Consider the following 20,148-nt stretch of genomic DNA (forward strand, 5'->3'; position numbering starts at 1 on the left):
GGCGCGCGAGAAAAGGAGTGTTCAGTAGCTGAGGTGGGCAAAAAAGAGTGTTCAGTAGCTGGCATGCGAGACAAGGAGTGTTCAGTAGCTGGTGTGCGCGAAAAAGAGTGTTCAGTAGCTGGCGTGCGTGAAAAAGAGTGTTCAGTAGCTGAGGTGGGCAAAAAAGATTGTTCAGTAGCTGGCGTGCGAGAAAAGGAGTGTTCAGTAGCTGAGGTGGGCAAAAAAGAGTGTTCAGTAGCTGGCGTGCGAGAAAAGGAGTGTTCAGTAGCTGGCGTGCGTGAAAAAGAGTGTTCAGTAGCTGGCATGGGCAAAAAAGAGTGTTCAGTAGCTGAGGTGGGCAAAAAAGATTGTTCAGTAGCTGGCGTGCGAGAAAAGGAGTGTTCAGTAGCTGGCGTGTGCAAAAAAGAGTGTTCAGTAGCTGGCGTGCGTGAAAAAGAGTGTTCAGTAGCTGAGGTGGGCAAAAAAGAGTGTTCAGTAGCTGGCGTGCGCGAAAAAGAGTGTTCAGTAGCTGGCGTGCGCGAAAAAGAGTGTTCAGTAGCTGGCGTGGGCAACAAACAAACATCATCCTCATACCCCAATTTGATCACATCCACACCCAGGGGTCTGCAACACCCAGCGGCTCCGGGTCTTTTACTGCCCTGGTTCAGTTTTCAAAGCTCAGACAAAGTCACCAGGCTGAGTGAACGAATTGCTGAGTGTATATAAGCTCGGCTATGTCACACGCTGGTGTCACGAGGTGACTGGAGCCGTTTCCCAGTTCAGGGGCTGTATCTATCGAAGGATGCGACCCACGAAGGTGTGTCCTTCGAAGGCTGGGTAGATCGGCTCTGGCTGCCACAGCACCGCCTTTAATCATGTGTCAAAAAACTTCGCTCTTGTCAAGGTATTTTAAGGTTCTTTAAAGACAGAGCCAGACACTTTGACTTATTATTATTTATTAGAGCTCGCGATGCTTCCCTCTGTCTGCCCCTTGCTCCCTAAAACATTGGCTTTTAACATTTATATCGTTAACTGTTCGACACGCATGTTTAAACGTGTCCTCAGCCCGTTTGCTCCTCTGCTGACGCTGCCATGCACTCCAATCTCCGTCGACACGCAGCGAACCTGTTGACTGGCGAAGGGCTTCGAGTGCAGCCCCTGGATTGGGACGCAGCTTGTTTGGCATAGGCGACTGTCTCAGCTAGAGTACAGGTACTCCGTCAGAGGCGGCCTGAAGATACGAGACACTATAATACTAACAAGTTTATCTTCAGTTTTTCTGAGTGTGGACAGTAAAAATATCGATTTTGAACTCGAGCACGGCCACTTTCCTGTTCTGTTATCTTGCTGTTTGCAGGTCCTGTAAAACTGGCCTTTATCGATGTAATAAATATCATGTAACAGAGCGCAGGTTAATATTTTCTGACCGATCACGCCGCATAGGCGCGTGCTTTTGTTGAATGTGAATGAGAGAGAGAGAGAGAGAGAGAGAGAGAGAATGATAGAGAGACCCGGACAAAGAAACTGAGTAATAGAGAGAGAGTGTGTGTGTGTGTGTGTGCGTGTGTGTGTGTGTGAGTGACGTTCCACGCTCGCGCACCTCTTCAGCTGGTGCAGCGCGCGCTCCGCACTGTTCTCTGTCAGAGATATCCAGAACATCACATCATGGTGGTACATGTGTTTAAGTCCATTTGGGGAGCGAAAAATGGACTCATTCTCATATGCACTCCGTTTCTTCTCCTGCCGCTGCCGCTGGTTATCGGAACGAAGGTATGAAACACGGACTTACACTCAGCTTTTACCTCAGAGTCGTGAAGTCAGAGACGACACCTCGTCTCGGTAACTGGGCTCAGATTTTGTAACGGCACCGCGACCGTTGATCCTTAACCAGATAAACGGCGACTAACACCGGACAGCCTTCGAGGCGAGCAAGGCAGGGAAAAGAACGATAACTGTGGTGAACTTTTACTTCTATAGTATTTCTTTTGTCTAATTTGAGTGTGTGAACGCTGAAAGTGTGGTTTGACTCGGCACACGTGGTTGGAGAGAGTTGCTCCGACAACGAGAGCTGAGTGCTGATGCCGGATTAAAGCAGCGGTTAAAAGGGAGAAGTGTATGGAGCCTGCCCCCCAACAAGGCAGTGTTTGTCTAAGCAGTGACCACCCTCAGTTCCCCGTAGCCCCCCGTGTTGGCTTTACTCTTTGTTGGCCTCATGAAACACTCTTCTCCGGCAGACCGTGGGAACTCCCTAACCAGCCCGTCTTTGCTGGGATTCACTGGTTGAGCCACTGTATTCTGCCTCTGAAAAGTGGGCCTCCATCTCTGGAGCTCTATGGAATGTCCAGCTCTGCATTAGGCACCAGGATGAGTTTTGCAAATGAACAACTGCTCAGTTAGTTTCTTTCAGCTTTGACTCTAAGTGACTGAATAACTGGGGGAACTTTGCACCTTCTTATGCATCAGCTGTTTAGGTCAAATAGTGAACATAAAAATAATTATTTTTTTTTTCAAAGTGAGCTACAGAATCCCAAACAAAACACTTCACATTATTTATTTATGTGCTTGTAGGATAAATCATTGTTTTGCTTTATTGATTCATTATCAGAAGTAAGATATGAGGATGAAGAACACTTGTTTTGGTATTAACCTAAAGGCTGCACTGACTGACAGGTGACACTGACATGACGTGGACAGAGTGGGAAAAAATTAAATGGGGATTTTGGTCTGAATGTTATCCAATATTTTAGGGCACATTTTAAACAACCACGACTGAAATGTGCTTATTGTTAGTACCTGTGTTAACAGCATGTTCACTGCTGGATGTTCCTGTCTCAGGAAATTTTGGGACGTGACGTGTGATTCATAAACTCGACCAGAACCTTTACCGAAAATCTGGCCACCAAATGATTCAACAATAAATAAATTGCGCTCTTAATGTTCAATGGAAAACCTTCAATTGGGTGTGGGATAGAAGCTTTACGTATGTGGAGGCCCTTTAAGTTCAAAAAAGTTTTTGTCACACTCATCTAGAGAAATGAAACTTTCACAGCCCTTTAAAAGGTTCTTTAGGGCAGTGATTTTCAATCAGGTTTTTTTAAATCCCTGTGACTTTGCTTGGCCCCACCTCAACCCTTTTTTTTACAAGCACATTAATTTGTAATTAATAATTAATGAATAGTTCATTAATAATTCAGGCTGTTCACTTTTTTTGCACTACAATGTAAAACCAAACTGCACATTGTAAACAAATATTTAAGTTAGTACTTAAATGCTACAGAAATTTGGAGTAAATTCAAACATACTCAGAAATTAACTTTTGAGATAGTAATTAAGTCATTTTAAGATCATTTTGTAGCATATTTAAAGTTAAGGTGACTTTTTAAAAATGTGTTATATTACATGCAAATGCAGGCAGGCCAAAAAGAGATTTTTTTTAAAGACTGGTGAAAATTTACTGTGCCTGTGTTGTTTTGCCGTTTCTACCTATATATGCACACTTATAATGAATGTCTGTTTACTCCATGTGCTAGTCCTAGTTTTAGCCAATTCAGAATTAGCTATGTTAAAAGTGATGGATACCAAGCACATGAAATAGTCTTGATGTCTGTCAGGGGTAGCTGGTCGCCTCAGCGCAAGTGGAATATGTTGTAAAATTAGCTTATAAAAGTGAAATGTTTGCATTTAAATTATTTTGACTTGCACTTTGGACTTGCCATAACTTTATGTGGATGATTTCAAACAGTCAAACAGGATCTTTGAGTTGAGACAGCTTATTACAATGTAGTTTAGACTTTTCATCTTCACTTAATAAATATTTGGTCAATGCAATCCTTCTGGAGTGAAACCCACTTCATTCCTATTGGCTCTTGGTGCCATATATTTGGCTATACATTTGTCTTTCCACCTTGTTTACCCTGTGTTCCCTTGGGTGTATACTTATTTTCTGAACTTCTTGCTCAGCACTGAATGCAAATCAGCATTGAGAAACCAGGGTTCCGCTTGCTGGGTGTAGTTTTGTGGTAGTGAAATACCACAGAGACTATTTTTGCACCTTGGGCTAATCTCTCAGGTTTTGGCAAGATGGTCCAAAGTAAAATTAAGTTGAAAAAGACATTGTTATCAATGTCTATTATTATTGCATGTTTGCTGTATAATTTGAAGTTGTTACAACGATGGCCTAGTTAAGCCTAGCAGGGAATTTAAATTTACAATTACTTAGCTGTATTGAGTTAGTGTAACTATAACACATACATCCAAAATACTCATTATAAGATGAACAAAATGCATGAAGTTGGTTCAGTTTACTCAGTTTACTTAAGTGAATACAACAATAAACACATGTTTTGTTCATATTCAGTTCAGGGAATTATTAATGCTCAAATGATTTGAGTTATTTAGCTTAAATTCTCAGAACTTTGAAGGCTTATGATGAACAAGAAGAGTTTTGGTGGACTGTGTCTGTCTACTTATCTTTGTAATGTTCTGGTTCTTTCTAGGAGGCTAGCTGTGCATACGTTATTGGGCTGATGGCGGTGTATTGGTGTACGGAGGTGCTGCCGTTGGCCATCACTGCTCTCTTACCTGTTGTGCTCTTCCCTTTATTAAGTATCATGGAGTCCAAAGACGTAAGTTCTGGCCCCTGATACACACATCAATGCTATGCAGTTTAGCTCCTATACAAGGGGCTACATAACAAATATAAATGCTATAAAAGCCCTAACAAAACCTTTGTACAGTAAAAAGTTGATTGTGCCCATTAATGAGGTTGTAATTTCAGGTGCTTGTGCATGTGTATGTGTATGTAGGTGTGCGTGCAGTACCTGAAGGACACAAACATGCTGTTTTTGGGTGGACTAATGGTGGCCGTGGCTGTAGAGCATTGGAACCTGCACAAACGCATTGCTCTGCGAGTCCTGCTCATTGTGGGAGTGCGGCCTGCTCTGTGAGTGACTGACTTCTACAGCATGTCTGGCACAGTAACCGCTGACACATTTTGGCTCTGTTTCTACATCGCTCTGGATAAGAGGACCTGTTTAATGATTAAATCTAAATAAAAGTGGGGTGTAAAATGCACTGATGCATAATGAAGGTGTTGATTCTACTGTGTTGATTTTGAAAGGTTAGAACTATAATTGACTATAAGAATATTCAATAAAGTGTAATTATCATTGTATCATGACTAGTGTGTGGCTAGAGTGTTAGATCGGGACACCATACAGCACAACTTAGTTTCAAATATTGTACTTTTACTCTAATAAACTGATAACGGAAACACTAACTAGCCAGTGTTTATTTTTGCTGTGTCGGAAAATACATCACCACCTCGTTGTATTGAATCGAATCCTGAATTCTGTGAATCATTACATCCCTACGCTTAATGTAATGTTTCATTGTCTTTATTGCGCAAATATATAAATGGTTGTGTAATGTCAGTGTTGACAGTGCACAAAATTTTATATCTATTCATTGCGAGGTTGGAGATTTACACCCCTTAGTCAATCATATAATATTCTGTGTCTGGGGATTTGAGCCAGACAAGGACATCTATATGTGTACGGCTCACAGCTCAAATATTTATACTAAATTTGATTGGCAGCATGATGATAACTCATCTGAAAAATAACCCAGGATATGTGGTGATATGCAGCATGTTGAAACCACACTCAGTTCAGTAGTGTTCTTTCATACTGATATCTTTATATCTTGATATCTTTAGTCATATGTGGGATTGTAATTGTCAGTGTTGTCACTATATACATTTGCTCATAGATAAGCAATAAATTCACCATACAAGCAAGTGTGGATGTGTAACGTATTTTGTAATGCAATTCTGCACAGACTGATGTTAGGTTTTATGGGTGTGACGGCCTTCCTGTCCATGTGGATCAGTAACACCGCCACCACAGCCATGATGGTGCCCATAGTTCAGGCTGTACTGGTCCAGCTGAACAACACAGCAAGAGAAGAGGAACCTCGGCCTGTTCCCTCTTCGGAGAATGATGAAAAGCAGTCAGAGAAACAGGCTGATGGGCAGGGTAAGTCGAGCAGCCCGGCCTGGGCTTTAAAACACATGTAATACAGTTATGAGCTTAGAAGCATCATCTCTTTTATGTGGTTATGTTAACTATCCTTGTACTGCTATAGAGTACACATTATTCATTTTTCAGTGTGAGGAAAAAGTAGAAAACATATTTAACAAACATTACAAAGAAGCCTCAATCCATAAATACAATATTATGTTATATGTTATGTTATATATAAGTTATATGAGTATTTAATGTGTTCACCCGTTTTCAGCTTTTAAAATAATTATGCAGTATTTAAAGTTCAATCTTAGAAGTTGATTGCATTTTCTGCTTCTCGTGATCCAAGTAATCCCAACACCAGCTGTTTCTTTGATTGTTTTGCAAGTGTTCTTCCTTTTTGTGTATCTACGTTTCTCAGCAACATCATGACAGCAGCACATAGACCCATAACATTGACCCATAGCATTGAGTTGTATTCCCGCAGTAGAAAGATAGACATAGACACTTGTGAACTTTTTTGAGATCTGAAGCAAGAGTATTATTATTAATTAATTATTAGACCCTTATTAGTCCCACAACGGGGAAATTTCACCTCTGCATTTAACCCATCCATGAAGTGAAACACCACATACACTCTAGTGAGCACACACACACTAGGGGGCAGTGAGCACACTTGCCCGGAGCGGTGGGCAGCCCAATCCACAGCGCCTGGGGAGCAGTTGGGGGTTAGGTGTCTTGCTCAAGGGCACCTCAGTCATGTGCTGTCGGCTCTGGGGATAGAACCGGTGATCTTCTAGTCACGAGGCTGGTTCCCTAACCTCCAGCCCATGACTGCCCTGACAAAACGTAAAGCTTAATTTTATCATGTCTCTCAAAGAAGAAAGTATTATGTACTGTTTATCTGATGGTGATAATATTGGTAATTAATCAGGTCTTGCACAGTTGTTAGGAGTCCCACTATCTCTGTCTTTTATCTTCTGTTTTTCTTTTTTTGCTTATTGTCCTTTGATTTCCCCCTTTATATACAAGTAGGCTATTTTAAATCTAATTATCTCATAAATGTCTCCTGAAAAATTCATCATTTGTACCAATGACTGTTTTGACTGCACATTAAGCAACTGCCTACTGACTTTGCATAGTGCTGTACATAGTAAAGAAAACCTTTATGGTTTTCTTGATTAGTGATTAACTGTTTTTTTGATGAATTATGATTACTATTATTAACTATGATTAAGCCATAAAAATCACAATGAAATAATTGATGCACTAAGGATCAAAATAGCAAGTTTGTGCACCAGTGCAATCTTTACAAATATGAATGTGCTTTACACATGACTGGAAATTAATAAATGGAGGGTAGTCTCTGACTTTTGCACAGTGATGTACATGCGCAGTAAAAATTGCGCTGGACACCTGTTTAACCTCTTAAAATCCCAGGCTTATTACATACTAAGGCTTATTATTCAGTAATTTCAGGGACTTCAATGCAAACTGACTCAGCTATTTTTAAATTATAGAAGTGTGTAATAAAACTTACGGGGTTAATCTGTAAAGCTGTGACATCCTTGGCAATGAAATTCTTGAGTACAAGTGTATGCAGTATTGACATAGTTAAGTATGTTATTAGAAAAGATCTGATAGCTTTTCTTAAGCGTGCAGATGAACAATTTACATCAGTATTACTTTTCAGTTTTTATTATTTACCAATTTTATGTGCACATGACAAAGCAGCTTGAGAACCCCTGAATTGGTTCAATGCCCATTTACGCTGTTCATTGTATGTGAGCTTTTGGTAACATGTCACTCTTGTCTTTTGCAGTTGTTCTTAATGGCCTCAGCTTTTCCCTGGATGCTGAAACAGTGGAACGGTGCAGGGACGCTGAGGAGAGGCTGAAGATGTCAAAGGGCATGACTCTGTGTGTATGTTACGCTGCCAGCATCGGTGGTACTGCTACTCTCACGGGCACTGGACCCAACCTGGTCCTCACAGGACAGATGAGCCAGTAGGTCCCCTGCCTCTCTCTTTCCTCTACTATTAGTACTAGGGCTGAATGATTAAGGGAAAGTACACATGGCTTAATGTGTTCCAGCACTGTGCATGAATTCCAGCATGGGGCCAGGGTTGTATAATGCATGCCACTGTGCTGCCTTGAAAAAGCACAGAAATTAATAGGCTATTTGTTTTGTTTTCATGTCATCATTTCAATATTTTGGACTAATTTAGTAGTCATATGGCAACAGCATACCGCACACACCGTTTAGAGACCAACACAGGAACAACTGATGACAAGTTTGAATTATTGATATATTAGATATTCTTTATGGCTTTCAAAATTGTGTTTGGACTTGGATTCAATTACCAGACCACTTGTTTTTCTGAAATGGGTCACGATATTCTCCACAGCCATCATCTGTCTGAATTGTAGCCTACAGCTTGCTAGGGTATGTTTTTGGTAGGGCATCACCTGGCCTGGTCTTCCGTGGCTATAGCCCCAAATATTTTAACCAGCCCCAAATTTTCACCCGTTCCTCAAAAGAGAGAGACAGAGAGAATTGAAAAGATTAAGAAACACATAGAGCACATGAGGGAATAAATGTCTGCATCAAACAGTCAGTTAAGAGAACAAAATTTAAGGCAGCCAGGTTACTTACTTTTTTAGTATCCAAATTATTTTTACACTGTACATATACACTATATTGCCAAAGGTATTCACTCACCTATCCAAATAATTTAATTCAGGTATTCCTATCACTTCCATGGCCGCAGGTGTATAAAACCAAGCACCTAGGCATGCAGACTGCTTCTACAAACATTTGTGAAAGAATGGGTTGCGCTCAGGAGCTCAGTGAATTCCAGCATGGTACTGTGATAGGATGCCACCAGTCGTGGAATTTTCTTGCTACTAAATATTCCACAGTCAACTGTCAGTGGTATTATAACAAAGTGGTAGCAACAGCAACTCAGCCACGAAGTGGCAGACGTAAAATGACAGAGCAGGGTCAGCAGATGCTGAGGTTCATAGTGAACAGAGTTCACCAACTTTCTGCTACAGACCTCCAAATTTCATGTGGCCTTCAGATTAGCTCAAAAACAGCGTAGAGAGCTTCATGGAATGGGTTTCCCTGGCCAAGCAGACGCATCCAAACCTTACATCACCAAGCTCAATGCAAAGTGTTAAATGTAGTGTCTGGCAATCCATCTCGTAGTCTGGTGGAAGAGTCTAAGTTTGGCAGTTGCCAGGAGAACGGTACTTGTCTGACTCCATTCTGCCAAGTGCAATGTTTGGTGGAGGGGGGATTATGGTGTAGGGTTGTTTTTCAGGAGTTGGGCTCATCCTCTTAGTTTAAGGAACTCTTAAAGCTTCAGCAGATCAAGATATTTTGGATAATTTCACACTCCCAACTTTGTGGGAACAGTTTGAGGATGGCCACTTCCTGTTCCAGCGTGACCGTGCACCAATGCACAAAGCAAGGTCCATAAATAAAGACTTGGATGAGCGAGTTTGGTGTGGAAGAACTTGACTGGGCTGCACAGAGCCCTGACCTCAACGCAGCAGAACATGTTTGGGATGAATTAGAGCGAAGACTGCGAGCCAGGCCTTCTCATTCAACATCAGAGTCTGACCACTGTTGTCATTTTTCATTCTGGTACAAACAGTGTTTTCGCCCCTTTTTTTTCCTTTTTTTTTGTTATTTTGTTTATAATACCCAAAGAGGTTAATAAACCTGTTTTATCCTCATTTAACTTAAGAAAGTTCATCCAGTCCTTAATAGAGTCACTGCATGTGGACAACTGCATATCGTCTGCATAAAAATGGAGAGAGACAACTGATTAACACTCCAAGAGGAAGCATACAAAGTGAAAATAAAATAGGGCCAAGAATGGGACCCTGGGATACCCCACATGTAAGATCAGCCACAGAAGACATTATAAAATTTTCTATTAGACAAATAAGAACAAAACCAGTCACTGATATGCCAACTAATTTACTAAGCCTGTTTTTCAAGATCCACTTTATCAAAGGCTGAGCCAAGATCAAGCAGCACCAAAACACATACCTCCCTGGAGTCAGAATGCATTAAAATATCATTTAAAATTCTCACCAGAGCTATTTCTGCACTATACTTTGGGTGAGATCCATATTGAAGATTGTCAAAAATGCTGTTAGCCTCCAGTGCATGGATATGGGTTGAAAGCTTAAACAATCATGAGGGTCAAGGCCCGGTTTCTTAAGAAGAGTCTGCACACTGGCCACTTTATGAAGATTCACTATTGCTGGCATATGAGTACCAACAGATTCTAAAACGTCTTTAAGAAACCTGGGATGAGGAACATCATAAGGACTAGAGGAGGCTGGCAAATGCTGCACAGTCTCAATTAACTCATTCAAAGTGAGGAAACTACTTCAAAACATTGGTATTAGAGCTAACAGGAAAGATCTCCATGCATGTAGATGGAAATGGAATATTAGCTCTAATAATAGTAATTAAGGGTGAATGAAGAGAATTAAGGGTAAGCCCCAGAGTAAAGACCAAATCCAAAGTATGCCAAGGATTATGGCCAGAAACATGTTGCACAAAATTGAAAGATCCAACAATATTTAAAAATTCTGAAGTAAATCTATTAGTAGCATCATCTACATGGCTATTAAAATCCCTTATTAGACATAAACAACGTGTGATTTAGGACAGTAGATTACAGAACAAAGCACCAGTTTTCATTTTGAACTTTTAAGGCCAGCAGCTCAAAACTTGCGAATGCACCCAGAGACACAGATGAACAATGAAAGTGTTTTTTAAAAAAACAGCAGCAAGGCCACATCCCCATCCATTCAGTCTTGGACAGTTTAAATGTCCAATGGGCAAAATTCAAAGAGTTGACATCTCTTTAGGCTTAAGCCAGGTTTCGACTATAAGTGTAAAATTTGAGGAAATAAAGTCATACATTTCTTTTTCGAAAGCCATCGAGCATTAATTAGTGCTAGTTTCACAGCTGAGCAATGCTCCAGCTCCAACAGAGATATACAAGAGATCTTTTGGAAATTATTCCAGTCAATACCACAGATCTGAAAAAGGGTTTCACTGGAGAAATATAGGGAGATAGATCAGAGGCCATCATCCAGGAGGCCATCATCTTTAGTAACAGTGAGGACAAGGCTTTTTGGGAATTAATCTCATGCATTGAACCAGATAACAACACAATATGAGCTCTAATATAAAGCATCATAAATAAAAAGTTAAAAGTTTGTCACAGGAAATGGAAGGTACAGATGGGAATTTATAGGGCATTAGACTGAAATGACAAATTTGGTCCTTCCCCAAATTTCAGTCATTCCAAAACTCCATTTCTGAAATCAAGGTTATTAAAAGGGAGTTTGTCCCCCTTTGCTGTAGTAGCAGTCTCTACTCTTCTTGGCAGACTTTGCACTAGATGTTGGAACATTGCTTTGAGGATTTGATTGCATTTAGCTACAAGATCATTATTGAGGTCCAGCCATGATGTTGAGTGACTCCAACTCATCCCAAAGGAACTGGATGGTATTCATCACTCCATAGAACATAGTGCCATTACTCCACAGCCCAGTGCTTTGGGACTTTATACCTCTGTCTTAGCATTTGGGCATAATGAGCTTAAGCTCATGTGCACTTGTTCCAGAGTTTTCTATAGAGATCACACAAGTTGAATTTGCAGTTGCGTCAGCAATTATTACATCTTAGTAGCTGAATTCACTCATTAGAAATGGTGGGTGTCTGGATACTTTTGGACATAAAGTATGTCTAAATACGATTTTTAACAATATTGTAACTGTGGTGTAAATTGCTGTTTTTTCTGTATTTTCTGTATTTCTTCCTGTTTTTAGGCCAAGAAGACCAACACATGCATTTTTACTGACTTGAAAGCTGAACATAGTGTGTTGAGCTGTCAGCTGGTTGTGTTGTCATTGATACACCACATAGATGTTTGGTCTAACCCATCTCCTTGCAGTTCACAGTCTCTGTCTTATTAGGTCAAAGTTTCTACCTTTAATTAAGACTGTTGATAATGTGGGCTATATGAAAATTGTAGCTCTAGTGATTTAAAAATTGCACTCCTTCAGATTCATTATAAAAAAGATTAATCATTCAGCCCTAATTAATACTAATATATTTTTATTACTAAACATTGCAATTTTTATATGCCTTGATATTATAACACAATGCTGAATCAATAATAATGATTGTTGAAAATGGTTTAAGAATAATCTACTTTTTAAATTTCATAAATACCTTGATTCATCAAAAATCTGCAAAATATTCATCTGGAGCTGTGGTTTATTAGGTGCTAACAGCACACAGTGTGAATGGTTAGAGGATCTCATTTGCATATTTCAGCCTTTTGCAATGTTTGTTTTGCAAAAGCCAGTGAAATCTCCCTAATAGAAGTGTATGTCGACACTACTGGTGGCCAGATTATTGAAGACTAAATATTTATTTGTAACAGGGCTTTATGTGGACATTCTAAATCTTTCTCAATCTTTATTTGTCTGAAGTCTTGGACTCTGTCCTCAGGCTCTTCCAAGACAACCCAGATGTCATTAACTTTGCCTCCTGGTTTGGCTTTGCCTTCCCGAACATGATCATAATGCTCCTGGCAGCCTGGGTTTGGTTGCAGTTTGTTTTCCTGGGCTTCAAGTAAGCGTTATCAATTGAGTTAATTATCAGTTTTAATTATCAGGCCTTTAGCTACTCACTGCCCTAAAATTTCATTCCAGTTAACTATAAAAATAATCTTTACGCTGACTTGACATAAACTTGTTTCCTCTTTCTGATTTTTCTCTCTTTAGCTTCAGAAAAACATTTGGCTGTGGCACTGTGAAGACAGAGAAAGAGATTGCTGCATATAATGTGATACGTGAGGAGCATCAGCTATTGGGGCCCATGTCCTTCGGCGAGATAAACATTTTAGTGCTGTTTATTCTCCTGGTGGTGCTGTGGTTCACGCGTGACCCAGGCTTCGTGGATGGTTGGGCAACGCATCTCTTTAATGCAGAAAAAGAGTATGAATTTGTGTTTCACAATCCACAAACGACCAAATTCAGCTTTTGTACAGGCCTCATTCTGCAGTTTGTTCCTTAATATAATAAACTTGTACCCTAACCTTATTATCTTATCTGTCACTAACCGGAAAATAACCATCATCATGTGTATTGTGTAGGTAAGTGTTTTATAGGATGTTTGCACCGATAGGTTTGAGCCAAGAGTGAAGCAAAGTAAACTGAAATATCAGGTGTCCTCTAATGCACTAGGTGTCCAGATCATTGTGGTAAATTGAGATCTGAGCAAAAACTGAAAAACATCCCAACATAAGAAAATGTTATCTAAAAAAAAATATGAACAAATAATAAAAATTAGAAAACAATACAGCATGTGTCTTTCAGGAAAACATGCCCCTCAGTGTGGTGAAGTAAATGACAGGATTTACAAACAGGTTGATCTTTAGCCTGGTACTCCTAACGCGTCCCCTCTTGTATCAGATGATGTGACGTATATACTCTTATCTGGGTCAAATGTCCGATGGTTTGTGAATGGAGTTTCCAAGAGGAAACTATAAGTAAACAGTGGCTGTGTACATAGCGGTGCAGTTGTCAATAATTCAGCTCACATGTTCTCACGTGCATTTTTAAACTCTTCATTTTAAACTCTTCATTATAAACTCTAAATTCAGAATATTTTTCTGCATCTGGTTAAAAACTTTTCTGAGTATTTCACCAATGTTTTTCCTCAGCATTTGTAAACATATACCATTGACACTTGCTGAAATAGGGAAATTAGAACACAGCAGTCTATAGTACATTTACTAAATAGTTGTTTTCATTGTGACAGAATTTTCTGGAAGCCTCTAATCATTGACCCTCCTTTGGACAGGTACGTAACCGATGCTACTGTGGCAGTGTTTATAGCTGCTCTGCTCTTTGTACTGCCCTCTAAGCCCCCCTGCCTCTGCTCATGGAGGTCACAGAGCTTTGACACAGGTGAGGTCAAATATCAACTATACATCTCTGTGGACCCATATAGTTGAAATCCACTGTTTGCAAAGCTGTGAGTTCAGTTAAGTAAGAGTCAACCTGGATCAGGTGGTTTCACAGATAGAACACAGATTGGCTGGAACTAGGGCTGCATAGTGTATTGTTTGCTCATTATTACCACAAAAGTGGCCTTCACAATCCTGAAATCAGACAATTCTGCAATATGCAAATAAGTCTCTGACTATTCACTGTATATTTTATTGTGAACTGTCAGCAATCTTGGGTGTGACAAACAAACAAATCATTTTGGTCAAAAATAACAATGGCAAATATAAACCATGTCACACTAAGGGTTCATTGGTGTGTTTTGAATAATTTGCAAGGCATATCACAGCATAGCAGAGTAATTGCATTATGATATTTTCTTCATATCAGAGAACCTAATTGGAGATCCTTGATGACTGGATTGGGAAGCTCTGAGTTGTATTATGAACAGTCAGAAAAAAAAAGATGTGTGTCAATCATACGGTTTCTGTTCCAGTACCCCAGTCTGACAGTGAGCCCAGATCAGCATTGCTGACCTGGAAGGTGGCACAGAAGAAGATGCCATGGAGCATTGTGCTGCTCCTTGGAGGAGGCTTTGCTCTGGCTAAGGGCAGTGAGGTAAAATGTCGAAAAGTTTCGGATCACTATTTTCAGTAGTATAAACCTATTTTATGGCAAAGACATGTAAAATACTTCTAATTAGATGCTAGTGTGCTGCAACTTAATAAGTTTTTAATAATTAGCAGGAAGCTGTTAAAAGTGTGTGTCTAGAACATGAAAAGACTTGTAGATGATTCTAAAATCACTTGGACAGCTCTATAGATTTAAGAATGGAGTTTAAAATAAAATTAACATCCTGATATGTCAAAGATGATCAAACATTCTATAATTAGATCATTTCAGTATGTAATTTATCAGTTAATAAATTCTTGAATTAACCATCTAAAATTTCCTGTGGTGTCTTTATATTTAAACTAATACAACATACACTGTTGAAGTTATTGTAGAATAAAAACATATATAATAATAAATATAGAATAACAACAACTATTATTATGACAAGTAATTGCAGATTTTTGAGCAGTATTGTACCTAATATTCTCACTTTTTTTATCTTCATATGTTTCCTTACCTCAAGGACTCAGGCTTATCTTCATGGCTTGGAGAGCAGATGTCTCCCCTGCAGAGCATTCCTCCATGGGCCATTGCCATTATTGTGTGTCTAATGATAGCCACTTTCACAGAGTGCACCAGCAACGTGGCCACTGCAACCCTCTTTCTGCCTATACTCGCCTCTATGGTACAGAATCCATTCCTTTGTCTTAAATGTACCCGCACTGTATGAGGGCTGGAATGAACGAAAAAGGGGTTGATAAAAACACATGTAATAAAACATGTGTCATCATTTATAGTTGGAGTCATGTTTGGCCTCTCAGACCATTCCAGTCCCTTTTGTTACTTCCTTAATACTGTTTATTTAAGGGCCCAGCCTGCACCGCCTGCTGCCTCTTTCTCATTTCTGCACTTGGGTTTAACTTTAGTCATTTTGTATTGCTGGGTTAATTCATAGTTGAACGTTGATCATTTTTGGTACTTGGCTCGTTTATCATTTAACTTGAGTAGTATTTCACTATCTTCCGGTATTTCATCACACAGGTAAAGTAAAATAACCCTAACAATGTATGTTTGTTATGTTAAATTGAGGAAAACATATAATTATGTTCAATAAAATTGCTCTGGGAGGGGTGTCTGACCCTCTGACCCTGTGCAATCAAACTGACCAAAGTTAAATGATAAATGAGGGAAGTAGCAAAATTTTAACTTAGGTAAATTATAAATGGATTCCAAAAAATTCAAAAATCCAAAGATTCCAAAAATATATTTAATTATTGATTATTTTTATAAAATCATTTGACCAGCATTTTAGGTTTCAGTTTATTATTTTTATTAAAGAATATTTATTTCCACCCTCATACAAAACCCACCTTAATCATGAATGACACAACATGGTTTGTTTTTAAGTAAATAACAGTTGATTTTATCTGATCACATTATTTTTGTTGATAGTTCTGAGACCATTCAAATCTGAAGTTAACCAGTCAGTAAATTACATTAATGTATGGTTAATATTAGTTTATTAAATGTATTTGTGACCCAGAACACTGCTGTTACTAAACATAAACAAAAATATATAAAATGTGAAATGGTATAAATATCAGGATTTACAGGCACTTATCGAGTATCAGTATGTTGTATTGGCAGATATTTAAAGATCAGCTATCTGTATCAGAAGGGGAAATGTAATATCAGTGTGTCCTACTTTTTCAGTTTATGCATTTGTGGCCTTTTTCTGTCCAGAACTGAAAACAGACTGAAAGAAGTATCAGTTTGACTCATCAGGTTGAGACAGACATTTATGCACACATACTTCACAGAGGGTTTTAGAGCTACACTGGTGACTCCAAAAGACCCCACTCACTCCTCCATGCTGTAACACACAGGCTTGTCTCTTTGGGCCCATTCCCCTCCCTCTGCTCACCTTTCACCTTTCTTTTTTGCTGTTGTGAAGCTTCTGGCACACAGCACCATTTCTTAATGAGCTGAAGAGAGCCCATGAATAGGGAGATTTGTGCAGAGCCTGAGCTGAAGTGACTCAGACAGCAAAGCGTATGAAGATCTTAATATCAGGAAGAGTGAGAAAGAGAGAAGGTTCATTGAGGCTAATGGAGGATTTAGCCCCAACGCCAGCAGCAGTCTCAAATCTGGCACGAGAGTGTGTGCTGCACTTGTTCCTCAGTCTGTGTAACAATGAGATGCAGGCTACAGAGCAAGCTCTTGTTTTTTTGTACATCTTCCCCTTCTGACCCTATCCATTTCTACCTGAGTGGGTTTATTTCATACTGCCAGCCTGTTTTGGATGTCCACCATTAGCCTTAGCTTTACTGGATTTCAGTGACCAGACATTAAGTCAGGAATTTGTGTGCTTGGTACATTTAGATTTTTCAAAGCATAAATACCGTGTAATCAACCATGTGATATTTCATTGTTTTATTTTTTTTTTAATTGTATTTTTGAATACCCTGCCTGATGTCTGAGCCAGTGGTTTACAAATTTGTGATACAATTTTGGCCTAAATTGTATTTTTAAAATACACTCATGGTGGTTAGGTACATGCATGGTGTCGTGAGGCAAAAAAAATCCCAGCTTTCAGATTTACCACTATTTTATCATTATCAGTATTACATATAAAAACAAATATACTTATAGATTAAATATATAAAGACATGCTTTGGTTCACTCAGCAAAACCACTGTGAATTTGAATGATTTAATTATGCAGAATTTTCAAATTTCTTTTTAACCACTAAAATAGTATCAGTTAGTGAGATTAAGATTAATAAAAGTTATATAAACTTTCAATGTAAGGAGTTGAACTAATACTCTATAACTAATGCCAATAATCTGTTGAAATAATTTGAAAACGAGTATGATGTTTAATTGCTGTTGCAGAAATCTATCCACTTTCCACTGTTTAATAGTATTGCAAGTTGATTTCCACAAGTAAGATTGATTTTGCAAATTGTTGTCAGTGGCAAAATACCAGCCAAACTGCAACACTGAAACAGGACTGTTTCCAATAATAAAGCTGTAATGACGTTAGATATTTGGTCAGATATTCTGTGAATGAAAAAAATAACATTTTGAATATTTTTTTCGTTCCAACTTACTAATTCTAACATTTTAAAAGCCAAATGATTTGTTTTAGAAATAGAAGCTTGAGCTAACTGATTATCATTCTTTGTCAGGCCCAGTCAATACGTGTGAACCCACTGTACGTCATGATTCCTTGCACCCTCAGCGCATCTTTCGCCTTCATGCTTCCAGTGGCAACCCCTCCAAATGCTATCGTCTTCTCATATGGCTATCTGAAAGTGTCTGACATGGTGAGTGCAAGCAAAACATAAAGTGACTGTAAGTAAATACATACACACGTCTGAAAAAGGTAGGACTGTAGGAAAAATGTAAATAACAATGATTTCCAAATCGTTTTTGACCGGTATTTAATTGAAAACCGAACAAGAACAAGATGTTTCATCTAGTTAACTTTATTGTTTTCTGTATATACACATTTACTCTAAATTCTTCGACACCAGATAGGAAAACAATAATGTAATACGATTTTACTAATATGCAATATTTAATAAAGAAAAAAATAAGCTTGTTTCTGGGCAGAAGTGTTTAGATTAACCAATGATAACTGTTTCTGCCACTGACTGCTGTTAATCAGAGTATCAGAGTTCAGCTCAGCAAAGAAATATTAGACAGTTAGTTTTGTTTGGCGTGACTGGTACAATATATAGTGTTAATAAAGTACCAGCAGTGATTATGAAAGTCCTATATATTGCAGTATAATGAAAAAAAAGGAGAGCCAGTAGGTAGCAGATACATGACGGCTTCCTTTTCTGAGAAGATTAACCATAAAATAATCCACTAGTCAGTCTTCTAAATGTATAGTTAAAATTCTTGCTTTAGATCTAGAAAAAATCTACAGGTGTTTCTGTCCATCCTTCCACTGTGAGAAGACAACTCAACACTGTAGGTCTGAGAGAATGTGTAGCTGGCAAGAAGCCGTTACTGAGAAAAGGAAAACAACAAAAAGGGAGATATTGTGCAACAAGGACAATCTACCAACAAGGTTGCTGGTTTTCTCAGAACATCTCGGAATTCTGAGCTGCTTTTCACAGAGCTCATCATCACTGAAAATGTTTGAGATTATTGAATTATAAGAATCAGAATATACAACCAACATTGAAGACTAAACTTTGTTAGTGTGGAAGAAAACACCTGTAGATTCATATGAAAAATCAAAACATGGGTCTACTAAGTACTGGAAATGAAGGTGACCTTTGCACAGCATTCTACATACATACATATATTTTATAAGCTGCTTCTCCCTCAGGGTCCCAGCAGTCATTGGGAGGAAGGCAGGATGGCAGCATTCTAATTGAAGAATAATATCCTCATACAAATATAACCATAAACAAACATAAACATTTTAGAATTTTAAAGATTTTTTTCTATCCTCAGGCCAAGACAGGTATTGTGATGAATATCATTGGTATCCTGTGCATCACCGTGGCGGTAAACAGTTGGGGCAAAGTTTTATTTAGCCTAGACACCTTTCCAAGTTGGGCAAACACCACAGTGGTATGAGAGAATGGACAACACACAATCAACTAATCAGACCACGCACAGCAACAGATGCCTCCTCTACAGTGCTTAAAGCTCAGAAGATGAGGGTGCCGGCTTTATCGCAACACTGCCGGGTTTCACCGGAGAAACCAGCAAGTCCTCACCTGCACTTGTACGCTGTGACAGTGTGATATACATGCAGTTTATCATTATCACTGCAATACACAAACCAGAGTACAGCCACTACTACAATGATATGGCAGTGACAGCAATGAAATTACATATCATTTATCACATAAAACTTAAGAAGAATACTCATGGAAGCCTGTGAGAGCTGGAATCATGTCTGTATGAGATTTCTATGTGCTTCTATTTATCAGTATACATGTAAAGAATCCCATTTTTTTCTTTAAATAGGTGTGTATATATATTACTGCTTATTGCAATTGCATACTCAGGACAACTCATACTAATATAGTTTTTGATCATGTAAAATAAAATGTAAAATAAAATGTAATTTCCATCATTGTTTAGACCTATACTATAATCAAATGTGATAAAACCTGATATAATTTTGGTCATATTTAAAACTTTTATATAATGTCTGTGTGTTCTCTTGTTAACATTAATGCAGGCACTTTAAGTGCTCAAGAAAACCAACATGGTCATAAACTGTATATTGCAGGGATTCAAAAAGATCCCATAACATTTTTTAACGGAATGTCTCCGCTGAATGTATATTTTAAATAAAGATAATCTAAAGTACTTATGTTGTGGTGGCTGTAAATGAGGCCTGTTGTGCAAAAAGATAGTAGACGTGCTGCCCTCTGCTGGTCAAGATGAGTAAGAGTTAGGGTTAGGGTTACCATTGTTCAAGAGAAAGGGCGTCGTTGGGGAACA

The 20,148-nt window shown here is 38.7% G+C and overlaps 1 protein-coding gene across 1 annotated transcript; it reads left to right on the plus strand.

Moving 5' to 3' along the window:
• The first annotated feature begins 1,520 nt into the window (after window positions 1–1,520).
• Window positions 1,521–20,013, plus strand: slc13a5a (solute carrier family 13 member 5a). The gene is made up of 12 exons (XM_017704404.2): window positions 1,521–1,749; window positions 4,476–4,604; window positions 4,785–4,921; window positions 5,818–6,014; window positions 7,825–8,008; window positions 12,555–12,677; window positions 12,830–13,042; window positions 13,911–14,017; window positions 14,553–14,674; window positions 15,195–15,356; window positions 17,862–17,999; window positions 19,144–20,013. The coding sequence occupies exons 1-12, from the start codon at window positions 1,645–1,647 to the stop codon at window positions 19,267–19,269; spliced, it is 1,743 nt and encodes a 580-aa protein (XP_017559893.1). The 5' UTR covers window positions 1,521–1,644; the 3' UTR covers window positions 19,270–20,013.
• The last annotated feature ends 135 nt before the right edge of the window (window positions 20,014–20,148 follow it).

Source organism: Pygocentrus nattereri, chromosome 16 (genome assembly GCF_015220715.1).
Source record: "Pygocentrus nattereri isolate fPygNat1 chromosome 16, fPygNat1.pri, whole genome shotgun sequence".
NCBI lineage: Eukaryota > Metazoa > Chordata > Actinopteri > Characiformes > Serrasalmidae > Pygocentrus > Pygocentrus nattereri.

Coding starts and splice junctions, on each gene's coding strand:
- slc13a5a (XM_017704404.2), top strand. CDS start 1,645: ATGGTGGTACATGTGTTTAAGTCCATTTGGGGAGCGAAAAATGGACTC. Junction 4,605..4,784: donor GTATCATGGAGTCCAAAGAC/GTAAGTTCTGGC, acceptor ATGTGTATGTAG/GTGTGCGTGCAGTACCTGAA. Junction 14,018..14,552: donor GTCACAGAGCTTTGACACAG/GTGAGGTCAAAT, acceptor TTTCTGTTCCAG/TACCCCAGTCTGACAGTGAG.